The sequence below is a fragment of the Ranitomeya variabilis genome, chromosome 5 (genome assembly GCF_051348905.1).
Source record: "Ranitomeya variabilis isolate aRanVar5 chromosome 5, aRanVar5.hap1, whole genome shotgun sequence".
Lineage (NCBI taxonomy): Eukaryota > Metazoa > Chordata > Amphibia > Anura > Dendrobatidae > Ranitomeya > Ranitomeya variabilis.
The window spans coordinates 647,409,078-647,422,902 of NC_135236.1; the positions used below are offsets into that span (position 1 = coordinate 647,409,078).

At 44.4% G+C, this 13,825-nt stretch overlaps 1 protein-coding gene across 2 annotated transcripts in view; it reads right to left on the bottom strand.

Annotated features, from left to right (window-relative positions):
• Positions 1–11,704, bottom strand: part of NDST1 (N-deacetylase and N-sulfotransferase 1) — a 74,882-nt gene extending 63,178 nt beyond the window's left edge. The window contains exon 1 of one of the 2 annotated variants that reach the window (XM_077266337.1): positions 11,567–11,704. Coding sequence is in view for 1 of the 2 variants with exons in the window: in XM_077266338.1 (XP_077122453.1) it covers positions 11,567–11,575 (9 nt within the window). In the remaining variant the exon portion in view is untranslated. The remainder of the gene's footprint in view (positions 1–11,566) is intronic. The other variant, XM_077266338.1, reaches the window with a different exon arrangement.
• Positions 11,705–13,825: the final 2,121 nt, after the last annotated feature.

Sequence of the window (13,825 nt, forward strand, 5' to 3'; positions counted from 1 at the left end):
ACTACAACCAAACCGGTTAAAAAATATATATCTCTGTGTCAGGCCATCAGTCATACGGGTTTGTCCTATCCACACCATCTGGGGGACAGAGAGGAAGAAATAACATCTAGAACATCCACAAGAGTTGTGAGGACCGTAAGGTACCTTCACACTAAGCGACGCTGCAGCGATACAGACAACGATGCCGATCGCTGCAGCGTCGCTGTTTGGTCGCTGGAGAGCTGTCACACAGACCGCTCTCCAGCGACCAACGATGCCGAGGTCCCCGGGTAACCAGGGTAAACATTGGGTTGCTAAGCGCAGGGCCGCGCTTAGTAACCCGATGTTTACCCTGGTTACCAGTGTAAAATGTAAAATAACAAACAGTACATACTCACCTTCGCGTCCCCCGGCGTCCGCTTCCTGCACTGACTGAGTGCCGGCCCTAACAGCAGAGCGGTGACGTCACCGCTGTGCTGTGCTTTCACTTTACGGCCGGCGCTCAGTCAGTGCAGGAAGCGGACGGCGAGGGACGTGACGGACATCAGAGGGTGAGTATGTAGTGTTTGTTTTTTTTACTTTTACGATGGTAACCAGGGTAAACATCGGGTTACTAAGCGCGGCCCTGCGCTTAGTAACCCGATATTTACCCTGGTTACCATTGTAAAACATCGCTGGCATCGTTGCTTTTGCTGTCAAACACAACGATACACGGCGATCTGACGACCAAATAAAGTTCTGAACTTTCCTAAACGACCAGCGATATCACAGCAGGATCCTGATCGCTGCTGCCTGTCACACTCAACGATATCGCTAGCCAGGACGCTGCAACGTCACGGATCGCTAGCGATATCGTTTAGTGTGAAGGTACCTTTACCGGGAAGCTCAGCAGGGAGGTACTACAACACACAGGCGCTAGTAGGAAGGCTACTGATTTCCACCAGGATAAGGGGACTCTGGATTTGCCTTCGGACCGGCCGGACTCTGCCTACCCTGTGGTCTGTACCCTGGACTGTGGATGCTGAAGCCTCCAGTAAAAGGTAAAGAGACTACAACCTTGTGTCCTCGTTATTCTCTGCGCCTTACATCATCCACCATCACCATCTACACTTCTGGGAAGCCCTGGGGATACACTTCACCTGTGGGAACGTATACCATCTAGCTGCCATCACATCACCCCAGCGGACCCCTAAGCAGCGTCGGTCACCCTGGCCGAATACCACAGGTGGCGTCACGAACTTTATACAAACTCTCCCTTTCATTGGACGCCCCTCTAAGTGCCACGGACCGGGTCAGGCCACCGTGACATCCCCCGAACCGAAGGACCCGGTACCGAGTACCTCATTGCCCTGACGTGGGGGCGATCCATTATTAGCTGCTGTGCTGTCAATATAGCGCACGGCTCTGGAGTCGGTAAGCCAAATCTCTGACTCCAACTTCAACTCCACAGCCCTGCCTCACTATTGAGCATGGACATATAGTGCAGCACAGGTTCATCTCCATGACTCCGACTCCACAGACCTGCCTCACTACTGAGCATGTACATAAAGTGCAGCACAGGTTCATCTCAACTAAAAGATGAGATCCTTAGATCTGAAACAGATCAGACATTTATAGGACATTTCAGAACTTTCTCAAATTCTTGTGAAAACATTTAAAGCACACACTGCATTGTACTACTGTACCCAATTTATTATATATTTTAGGAGTTGGTCCATTTTATCCCGACTCCACCAAAATGGACACCGACTCTGACTCTACAGCCTTATACATAAGTGCTGCAGACAATAATAGACACTGGGGGTACAGGCAGAAACCCAGCGCTGGTCCCGGACCTGGGTAGGATGAGCAAAGCACAGCTTGTTTAGTTAAAAACACATCAGAAATCACATCCAAACATCACCAAAAATCTCACAACTGAGGCAAAAAGTGGCGCTGTTTCTGGATGAGAGCAGCACCGTTACACTGGTAATTTCACTGTGAAGACCAATATCTCTGCATAATATGACATAAGACACCAGGCACCCCTGCCGATCAGCTGTTACCGGCGGCGGTTGGAAGTTCTAGGATGCTGCCAGAACACAGCAGCTCCATCTTATCTACAGTGGTCGCGTCTGGGTACTGCAGGTCCATACTCTCAGGTTATGTATACATGTCGCATTTTTGTTCTATTTTTTTGTGCATTAAAAAAGCAGCGTAATACAGTAGCATCAAAAAACATTTCTAAAATCTCATTCACACAATGTGTTTTTCTCCTTGAAGTTTTTTGAGCTGTGGTGCGTTTTTTCTTTTTTATTAACCCTGCAGTATGTCAATTCCTTCAGTGTTTTTCAACCATTCAATGAAGACCTAGAAACCCCAACTAAAGACACAAAGTAGCATGACGACATAGAGTTTTTCCAGCCAACACCATGAGGAAAAAAACTAACAAAAACGCCCTGTGTGAACGAACCTTAGAAACCTGGAATGCTGGCCAATTAATGCAGCTTCCTCAATAAGAGATCCTGGCCTTGTCGTACGACACACACAAGTGACAGTGGTTATTGCAAATAGTGGTAATAAATTGTGTAAATGATATTGGAGTAGTTAAACTTCAAACATCGAATTCTGCGCTGTATAAAGGTCGACCGTTCAAGACCATTTATTGGGTGTTAGCGACATAAATTACCATATTTTTTCAAATAGAGAGGGACCTCATAAAAAAAGTCAAACTCAAAAGGCCAAACATATCTAATGAGAACTTGGGGGTGCATTATAGCGTACTTTATGGATGATTATGGGCTGTGCAATATGCTTTATGGATGACTATGGGTCTACATTATACTTTATGGATGACTATGGGCTGTGCATTATACAACATGAATGACTATGGGCTGTGCATTATACAACATGAATGACTATGGGCTGTGCATTATACAACATGAATGACTATGGGCTGTGCATTATACCACATGGATAACTATGGGCTGTGCAATATACAATATGAATGACTATGGGCTGTGCATTATACAACATGGATGACTATGGGCTGTGCATTATACAACATAGATAGCTATGGGCTGTGCATTATACTACATGGATGACTATGGGCTGTGCATTATACAACATTGATGACTGTGGGCTGTACATTATTTTTTATGGATGACTATGGGCTGTGCATTATACGTGATGGGTGACTGCGCTGTGCATTATACTTTATGTCTGACCATGGACTGCATTATACTACATGCATGACTATGGGCTGTACATTATACAACATGGATGACTATGGGATGTGCATTATAATACATGGATGACTATGGGCTGTGCATTATACTACATGGATGACTATGGGCTGTGCATTATACAACATGGATGACTATGGGCTGTGCATTATACTACATGGATGACTATGGGCTGTGCATTATACAACATGGATGACTATGGGCTGTGCGTTATACAACATGGATGACTATGTGCTGTGCATTATACTAAATGGATGACTGTGGGCTGTGCATTATACTAAATGGATTACTATAGGCTGTGCTTTATACTACATAGATCACTATGGGTTGTGCATTATACTACATGGATCACTATGGGCTGTACATTATACTACATGGATGACCATGGACTGTTTATTATACTTTATAGTGGACAATGAACTGTGCAGAATATTATATGAAGGATATGGGCTGTGTATTACGCTACATGGATGACTATGGGTTGTGCAGTATACTATATGGAGGACTACGGGTGCATTATATTACATGGATGACTGTGGGCTGTGCATTATACTACATGGATAACTATGGTCTGTGCATTATACTACATGGAGGACTATGGGCTGTGCATTATACTACATGGATGACGATGGGTTGTGCAGAATAATATATGGATGACTACTGGCTGTTCATTACACTATATGGAGGACTATGAACTGTTTATTATACTTTATAGTGGACAATGAACTGTGCAGAATAGTATATGAAGGATATAGGCTGTGTATTATACTACATGGATGACTATGGGTTGTGCAGCATTTTATATGGATGACTATGGGCTGTGCATTATACTATATGGAGGACTACGGGGTGCATTAGACTACATGGATGACTATGGGTTGTGTATTATACTACATGGATGACTATGGGTTGTTTATTATACTATATGGATGACTATGGGGTGCATTTTACTATATGCATGAGTATGGGCTGTGCAGTATGCTATATAGATGAGTATGGGCTGTGCATTATACTATATGGAGGACTATAGGGGGTGCATTTTACTTCTACTATGAGGCCCATGACCTCTATGTGCACCCCTGAACGGGGGACATATACCAGAATGGGGCCAGGACAAGGGACATATCAGAATGAAGGGCACATATATATATATATATTTTTTCAGTACTGGGGCGGGCCTTTGTCCGAATCTAGCCCCGGGGCCCATCAGACTCTAGTTACACCACTGTGAAAGCAACATATTTTTCTGTACAACTTTGAATGCAAGTAAATTCTTGTTTTCTCCATAAATTAACAATTCTGTGGCATTTTTTTTTTTTAAGAACTCTGTACTGGGTCATTGATCTATTGATCTTACAGTAAAATTATGAAAAAATTGTCAAGGGGACTTGTCGGTAGGGTGTGTCTCTGCAGTCTGACATAGCAATGGTTATACAATCTGCGCACACCCTATTAAGGAGGGAAATAGATTTTTTTTTAAACATTTCCCGGCTACAACAAAAAGGAACGATGATGCAAAATTCTAAAAACAAAGTTCCTTGTAATTGCTTTGTTCCGAAAACAAGTATTTACTAAAATTCGAGAGAGGAGAAATTCTTTTTACCTCTAATTACCTTGTGAATGGGGTCACATTCCGTATGGGTAAACCCAAAATTAGCACATGCGGAAAAAAAAAGAAAAATACCAGACGTAACCTACAGCTGCGCTAACCAGTCTCCAGCACATTCCATGTATAATGCACATCTGCCCCAGGCAGCTAATGACTGCTGCAGAATCCGCGCCGTTCAGACCGGCAAAGTCTCGTCTCCCTAAATAACTCACCTTGTGCTTCCATCTGGTGCCGGAGATATCCAACACAGACAATGCACCGATACCTCACTCTCCCAGAAGAAACCCCGGCCTTCTTCTCTATTCTTCTTCATAATAGCCTGTGCAAACGGCTTACAAAGCTGGAAAAATTGTTAGTCACGTCACCGCCGGACCACTAATGCTTTGCAGTAAAAGGATTTAAATGCCGTAATTGCCTCTGGGATGCAAAAGCATTAGATTTCATAGAGTGCGTTTCTAAACACTGCTCGATTCTCATAAGGTCTGTAGCGAACGCGGCTGTCGACGTCGCCGCGCACTGTAGCTTTTCTCCGAGACACAAATTATCATCCTTTATTTAAACAGAGCAAATACATTCGTCGGCGTCGTACACTGAAGAACAATACACCGGAGGCGCGGAACAAAGAAGTTTCGATGGAATTCACACAAAAAGGTGTTGGCTCCAATCGACAAGTACGTAATGTCAGGCTGAAAAATGAAATGGGGTCGGGTCCCCTTTGGAAAGAGGTAGAGGGAATTTACAGTGACAGTTGTTTGAATCATGGATATATTTCTTTTTTTATTATGGCAAAATTTGCCAAATTCAAAAGGAAATCTGGAAAGTGAAGAAGTGTGAAATAAACTTTGACATATTGTGTTATGGGCTTATACAAATTATCACCTATTCTTTGGGCCTGACCATTAGAATTGATTGCTAGAATGGTGGTCCTGTGTCCTACCTACAAGCGACAAGACCACAACCAGGAATAGCTGAATGGAGCTTTGGTTGAGCACGAGCCCTGCAGCACCATTCAAATGTATAATCTAGGATTCCACCATGCTTCTTAGGGTGTACAGTATTAATTTTCTAAACGCCACTGTAGCCCTTTTATGGGTGCAGGGAAACATTGGCTAGCTTTCACTCCCTACACTCAATGAGTCTTGGAGCTAGAGGTGAGGGGATCAATTCGCGGGACAGGAAGCCCGCAAATCTTTTGCCTTCTGGTGTCCTTGTCAGGTTGCATAGATGACGTCGAGACAGCCCTGGCTAATTAAATGTTGCGTTGGGCACGCCGGAAGGTAAGAGGTTTTGCAGGGCCTCCTGTCAAGCTGCCAGGTACCTCTTGCAAGTGAATCGATCTCTATTTGGTGCCCATGATCCAGTCAGTGGTATTTCTTCTTTGGACCACTTTTGATGTTTACAACCCACAAGGTCTGTCTTGAACTAGTTGACTAGCCATCACAATTTGGACTTTGTTAAAGTGGCTCAGATCCTTACGCTTGCCCATTTTTCTATATTCCAACACATCTACAAGAACTTACTTGTTCACTTGCAAATATATCCCATCTCTTGACAGGTGCCATTGTCAAAAAAATAACAACTGCTATCCACTTCACCTGATCTGTTTAGAATTGGAAGATTATGTTTGTATGCCATTCTGACATTGTCAGTAGCTTAGGTTGACAACCAGTGAAAAATTTATTGTTTACTTACTGATAGTGACCACAGATTACTGACAGGCGGTGGACCAGTTTCTGCGAATTGATTTGCACCAAATCTAGGAGAGAGTTTCCCTACAGTTCCACCACAGGGGAAATAAATTATACAGTATGCACTGAAATCTATAGACAATCCATGTCATTCCATGTCATTCATAAGCATGTGGAATCCTCCAAAGCAAATTTGCAACCATTTTCGACTATAGTTAATAAAAGGGAGTCCAAAATAAGGGAACTTTATCCTAACTTACAGTTTGAAAATGGAAACCAGACATAGACAACATCTATTGAACAGTTTGATAACTTTTGATTTGATGACTCTCAACGTCAACATAAATGTTATCACTCAAAATGGAGAACAGGTACTAAGAAGCCTGCAAAAACACATCCAAGCAAGAACTTCAAGCTGTAAAGTTCTTCGATTCTAGACATAAATTAGTGAATTGCTCTGACATCGCACCATTCTACTAATCAGAAGATGCCGACAGGTAGGAGGAGGCTCACAGGGCTCTGGTCTGAGGGAAATAGACTACTGAGTGGAACAATCCTGGACACTTCACTGTTGGCACCACAACATTCGACAGAATAAAACTTTTTAATTTTCAGTCATGCTCCTACCAATACCCACATTAAAACTGGTTTCCAGCTCACATATTTAGCACTGACAAAAGTTCTACGTGGTCAACACTGCTGACAGGTTCTCGTTAAGACATGGTAACCTTGTACTGAAGTCATAGCACTATGACTTAGCTTCAACATCTTGAGACTTGACCCAACTGGATCTAAAGGACATGTCTGATTACACTTGCCAACTTTCCTGGAATGCCCGAGAGACTCCTGGAATAATAAAGGAGACCTCATGCATGCCCAGAAGAGATAGTAAAACACACAGGCAAGGCACACAACATTATTCTCCCTAACAGAAGAGTCTCCAGAAGGTTTCTTTTGTGGAGGGAGAATGAAAGAGGTTTAAGCGAGCGCAAGGCCCAGAAAAGGTAAGTGAAAAAAATCCCAGTAGTCCATTTCACACACCATGTACAATGCCTCTTCTGGAAGATCTTACCAAAAAGTAGGCAAGTACCAGTTTAATGAACAGTAATCTCAATTATGGACAACCAACATGGATCCATGACCATGCCTGAAGCCAACATGGGAGCATCATATCTAATGGGTCAGCGAGACCTAGATTTGTAAGACTAGCTCCTAAATGACAACATCTCTGTTAAAAAACATTAGAAACCGTCTTAAAAAATCTGAAGAAAAGTTCCAATGCATGAAAGTGATGAGGGCATAAAGAGAACAGGTAGAAAATAAAGGTTTCACATTATGTTTTTGTGGCGAAGTGAACCCATGTTTGTGTTTGTTTTTTTTGTAGGGGGCTAAAGTCGCTATGTTTCGATACATAAAAAAACATTTTGTGTTGTGTTATTATTGCGTGTTTTTTTGGTTAAAAAATGTGGCATTGATGTTTTTTTTAATCACGCTTTGCCTATAGCCTTTGCTATATGTCAAAAGAAAAAAAAAACATGTTACCACTCAACCCCAGAAAAAATGACGGTTAAAAACACTTGTAAAGATGGTATAAGATAGCGTAAAATTCTATGGTTTGTTTTTTTAACAGGCTTTTAAAAATGCTGAAAAAAAAAGCTGTCAGTGAAGGAGACCTAAGGAATGTTTCCCCACTAATGTGAAGCTGATCTCCTAAACCCGATACGCAAGGGTCCTCATAGGTTCTCAATGTCCACCCAGGATAGAAGCAAGACCCCTTATCGGCAGTCTGATAATTGTAGGGTTATCATACATATGTTTTTGATTTTCGATAAAAATCTTATTCTAATAAGAGATGAAAAGTAGGTCGCATGCGTATGGTAACTCCACCAATCTTCAAGAGACACGGAAAAGACAAGCAATAATTCTATTAATTTTTCACTGAAAATTGACTATAACTGTATTATGTTTCTGAAAAAGTCTCGTGCTATAGCTGGTACATTGTGTTATTTCGAAGAAAAAGGAAAAAAAATGAGTCAAATTTACATAGGTAATGCCTAGGAATTTTGAAAACCAGAAGTACAGGAGTAAGCACTGTACACGTAGAGGCCAACCTTACTGTCACCAAAATACATTCTCAAAGACTAGCCCTCGGGGCAAGGTTTTCTTATATTACCGGTCTTTTCACATAGGTTAGAAGAACATTTGCAAGTCCATCGCCTTCTAATCCCTGCTTTATGTGGTAATGAATTGCATAGATTACATGGGGGTGGACAAATCCTAGAGAGTTTATGGGCCATTTAGAAAGTCCTGGAGACAATTTTACTTTTTTAGTGACCTGGAAATTGCGACTTTCTACTATTAACTATCTAGAAAGCTAGCGCCGAATCAGTCACCCAAGAGGATGAAACTGGGCCATAATGGTGCGGAGGTTTTGCCACCCAAGTAAATCCCTAAACTCACTGCTATGTTTGCAATGACGTTCTTCTGTAAAGGGGAATCCTACACATGTTCTCACCATTATTGGGTTGGGGTAAGCCATGGGGATGTGGATTGCTACATTGGTGGGTCTGGGGATAGCCAGGTAGATAGTCATGGAGATAGAGATAGCTATCAGATAGGGACACGCATGTTGATGGGTCTAACCATGGGGATGGGACTAGCCATAGGGATAAGGATAGCCATGGGGATAGAGATAGCCTTGGGGATGGGACAAACCATGAGGATAGACATATTCATGGGCATAGCCAGTGGGATCAGGATAGTGATAGCCATGGGGAGGAGGATAGCAAGGTGGATAGCAATCAGATAGGGATAGTCATGAGGATGGGGATAGCCATGGGGATAGCCATTGGGATGGGGATAGCGATAGCCATGGGGAGGAGGATGGCTAGGTGGATAGCAATCAGATAGAGATAATCATGAGGATGGGGATAGCCATGGAAATAGCGACAGCCACTAGGATGGGACTAGAAATGGGGATTAGACAAGCCATGAGGATAGTGATAGCCATAGGGATGGGAATAGCCATGGAGATAGTGATATCCATTGGGATAGCCATGGGGACAGCCATGGAAATAGTGACCTATTATAAAGGGACTAGACATGGGGATTAGACAAGCCATGAGGATAGTGATAACCTTAGAGATGGGAACAGCCATGGGGATGGGGATAGCCATGGAGATTGTGATATCCATTGGGATGGCCATAAAAATAGTGACAGCCATTAGGATGGGACTAGACATGGTGATTAGACAAGCCATGAGGATAGTGATAGCCTTAGGGATGAGAACAGCCATGTGAATGGGGATAGCCATGGTGATTGTGATATCCATTGGGATAGCCATGGAAATAGCAACAGCCATTAGGATGGGACTAGACATGGTGATTAGACAAGCCATGAGGATAGTGATAGCCTTAGGGATGACAACAACCATGTGGATGGGGATAGCCATGGTGATTGTGATATTCATGGGGACAGCCATGGGTATGGGACCCTCCATGATTGGGTTCTCTCTTTCTAGGGGTCCCAGAGAAGTCTCATACGCCGATTCTATACTACATCTTCTCTATCCTTCTAGACTTAAGGCAGTTTCACACATTTGACACACACTGTCCAGCACAGATCATGATATCCAGCTTGATCAAACAATCCTTAGATCAACGACCATCTACTGCGACAGTGGCTGCCAGTCCTCTGTCCTTTGGATAGGTAAAGTACCAACATGTCCCATGTCTATTGACATACGAGGATAACCGGGCTGTCACCACATATATTAGATTTCTGTAAAATAAAAATGATCCCAGATCCAATGCCAACTTAAAGGGCTATTCCATCTCTGCTCTCTTCTGCATCGGGAATTGTGACCCCATCGTCCCCTTTCACATACCGGAAGCGATCGGTGCCGGATTAACCCTTTACAAGGGGTGCAGCCATAAAGTCTTTTATTTGGAGGCCCTACCTCTGCTACCCCTCAACTATGTGTAGAGATGGTGTTTTGTGGTTATGCCATAAATGTTAGTGTTTATAAAACCCCTTGAAGAGACAATTCAAACAAAGTGCTGAGAAAAGTCCTACCTTTTGAGACATTTCCAAACTAATGTGAGTGGCAAGTGCTGGGTGACAACACAATAGGGGTTGTCACACGGTGTCTCACAAATTATCCCCCCAAAATATAATGTTAATGAATAGAACTCTTAATAACCGAGGAAATTAGGGTGCGGTTCACAGGTGACAACCCTATGGGCACCTAAATGTGGTGGTTAAAGGTGGTTTTCACCAGAATGTCACGTGTGTAGAATATCATATTTCTAGGAATTTAATTTATATGTTCAGTTATGATAGAAGTGATGGAATTACATTGATACAGGAATACTTTGATTTCTGGGCGGATGAAACAGATAATGAACCAACATCGGTGGAAATGTGATGGCAGATCCGACCGCTGCAATGTGATATGACGCCTGGTTGTATAAATACGATTTAACGCCGCTGATCCCAAAAATACTATGAAAAAGAAAAAAAAAAGAGGGGACACCTCCGCTGTGTATCCTAGGGAAACAATCCAACCGCTTCATTCATTTCTGCCTCCTGCCGGGAGCATACCCACATCCTAAAAAGGGTGAACTTCCAAGGGGGACGTTACTGACCACTATGGTTGATGTCATGGAAATGATTACGGCGCGGAGCCCCTCGCCCTAAACTTCCCAATCAGGGCTGCCTTCCCTTAACGGCCCCGTGAATTATCCTCCAGTCCTCTTATCCCATGCACAGCCCCTATCTCCAGCCTGCGGCCATAACTTTATCCCCAGGACGTGGCCTATGTGCCCCTCACCTGCCCAGTCCCATCAAGACACAGAAACAACTGGTGCCACACGTGGAGGCGTCTCCCCACTGGTGGCATGGAAAACAGATACCTTCCCCTCCATGGTGTCACATTCATGGACAATCTATCAGATCTGCTGCACTGCCATACACCTCCACATAGTACACATACACAGACATGCACTGCCAGCCTTGTCCTTCTTGTCCTCCCAGCCCTGATTGGCACATCTTGGTGCCACCTTACCTGCACCATCCATGGTTGTGGATCTCCTGGGCCTGATCCCTGATCCCTTCCCAGTGCTAGGAGAAGGTTTCTCAGGCTGCAAAGGGGGAATCCAGCTCCTGCAACACAGCTAGAAAGAGGGAGGGAAGGGGGAGGAGGAGAGGCAGGGAGGAGGGGGAGGTTAGCAAACCCTTCACAAAGGCTGATTCACATTAACCCATGCAGTGCTGCCGAGCTGAGAGTCCACCCTCATCAGCACACCCTCTACCTGACACCAAACGCCCATCTGCCCCTACCAGGATCCACTGACCTCTGACCTTGTAGGTAGAATTTCGCCCTTCATTATTTGCACTGCCCTACATGCCTCGGAGGAAGATAGCGACCGAATGGGATCATTTCAAAACAAGTTTTTGGTTGCACAGAAATAATAAAAATTGCTAAAAATGGCAGATTATCAGATGTATCTAAAAAGCGTCGAAAAATCAAAATTTTGCATTAACCCGATGATTACGGAGGCGAAGTGAAAAAGATAAAAATCGGAATAATGAAATATTTATCAGGATAAAGGATAATTAGTGTGTTCTGTTCACTGTCAATTAGGGTCACGTGACACTTTAAATAAATGCCCGACTAAAAAGGGTAAACCAGCGGACCCTCAAACTGGTCAGGTACAAGCTGTATAAGGTGAGTATGTTCACACAGATTTTCCAGGTCTAAGAAAAAAGCGTATGATCCCACACAGAAGGATGACCCCCACAGTATGATCCCTCCAACACAGAACGATGGTGACCACAGCCCCTTATACACTGAATGAATGGCCCCACGTTCCTCATACAGTATTATCCACCAAAGCCCCCAACATGGTTTGATCACCCTCACACAGTGTGATGGCCTCCATGGTACCCCCACACAGCATGATGGCCCCCATGGTAACCCCCACAGTATGATCCCTCCAACACAGAACAATGGTCACCACAGCCCCTTATACACTGAATGAATGGCCCCACGTTCCTCATACAGTATTATCCACCAAAGCCCCCAACATGGTTTGATCACCCTCACACAGTGTGATGGCCTCCATGGTACTCCCACACAGCATGATGGCCCCCATGGTAATGGAGCGCCCCGTCAGGGCTGTGGGGTACTCGGTACCGGGTCCTTCGGTTCACAGGGGGATGTCACGGTGGATGACCCGGTCCGTGGCCCTGGGACGTCTGTATAAAAGGGGAAAGGTCTTTGAAGGGATAAAGTTTATGTTCTTAACGCCACCTGTGGTATTCGGTCGGTCTGGGTGACCGATGCTGCTTTAAGGGGTCCGCTGGGGTGATGTTATGGCAGCTAGATGGTATACCTTCCCACAGGTGAAGTATATCCCCAGGGCTTCCCAGTATGTAGATGGTAGAATGGTGAGAGGTGCAGTGAAGAACGAGGACACAAGGTTGCAGTCTCTTTACTTTTACTGAAGACTTCAGCATCCACAGTCCAGGGCACCAGATCACAGGGCAGGCAGAGTCCGGCCGGTTTGGAGGCGAGACCAGAGTTCCCTTGTCCAGGTGGAAATCAATAGCCTTCCCTTGCGCTGCAGTGGTGTAGTCCCTTACTGCCTATGGCTTCACATAAGGGTCTCACAGATGTGATGTTTCGCTCTCTCTGTCCCCCGTATAGGATAGGACAAAACCCGTATGACTGGTGACTTGAGCCTGTTTATAGGGTCTCTTAGATAACCCGGCTCTGTGGGTGTCACCGTGTTTCCTGGGTGTAGGTGCGGACAGGTAACCTGCAATTAGCTGTCCTGCCGGTCTCTGAAAAAAGGTGTAGAGGTCCTTACTCCCTTGGTGTTCCGGCTACCGGAATTCTGCGCCTCAGAAGGAGGCAGCCTGTTCGGGGCTGGTCCCCTTCTGGTATCCTCTCCTTTGTTTCGACTTCCTTCACGCTCGCTGCAATACAATTCTGCCTTTCAATATCTCTTTCTGGGAGCTGCAACTCTGAGGGCATGCACAGCTCCGTTGACCCTCTGTCCTCTTCAGACTACTGTCTGGAACTGACTGAGCTGAGCTCAGCCAGCAACTAACTTCTATCTGGAACTGACTGACTTTCCCTACAGACCACCAGTTATATATATGTGGGGAATAAACTAATAAATAGGAGCAGAAGCTCCCCCTGGTGGCCTGTAGTGTGAATGTGTTGCATGTTTGTGATACCTGGATGCAGTTATCCTTTCTTGCCTCCAAACGTAGCATCACTCTCTCCTGGAGGAAAGCAATACCACTACGAGGACCA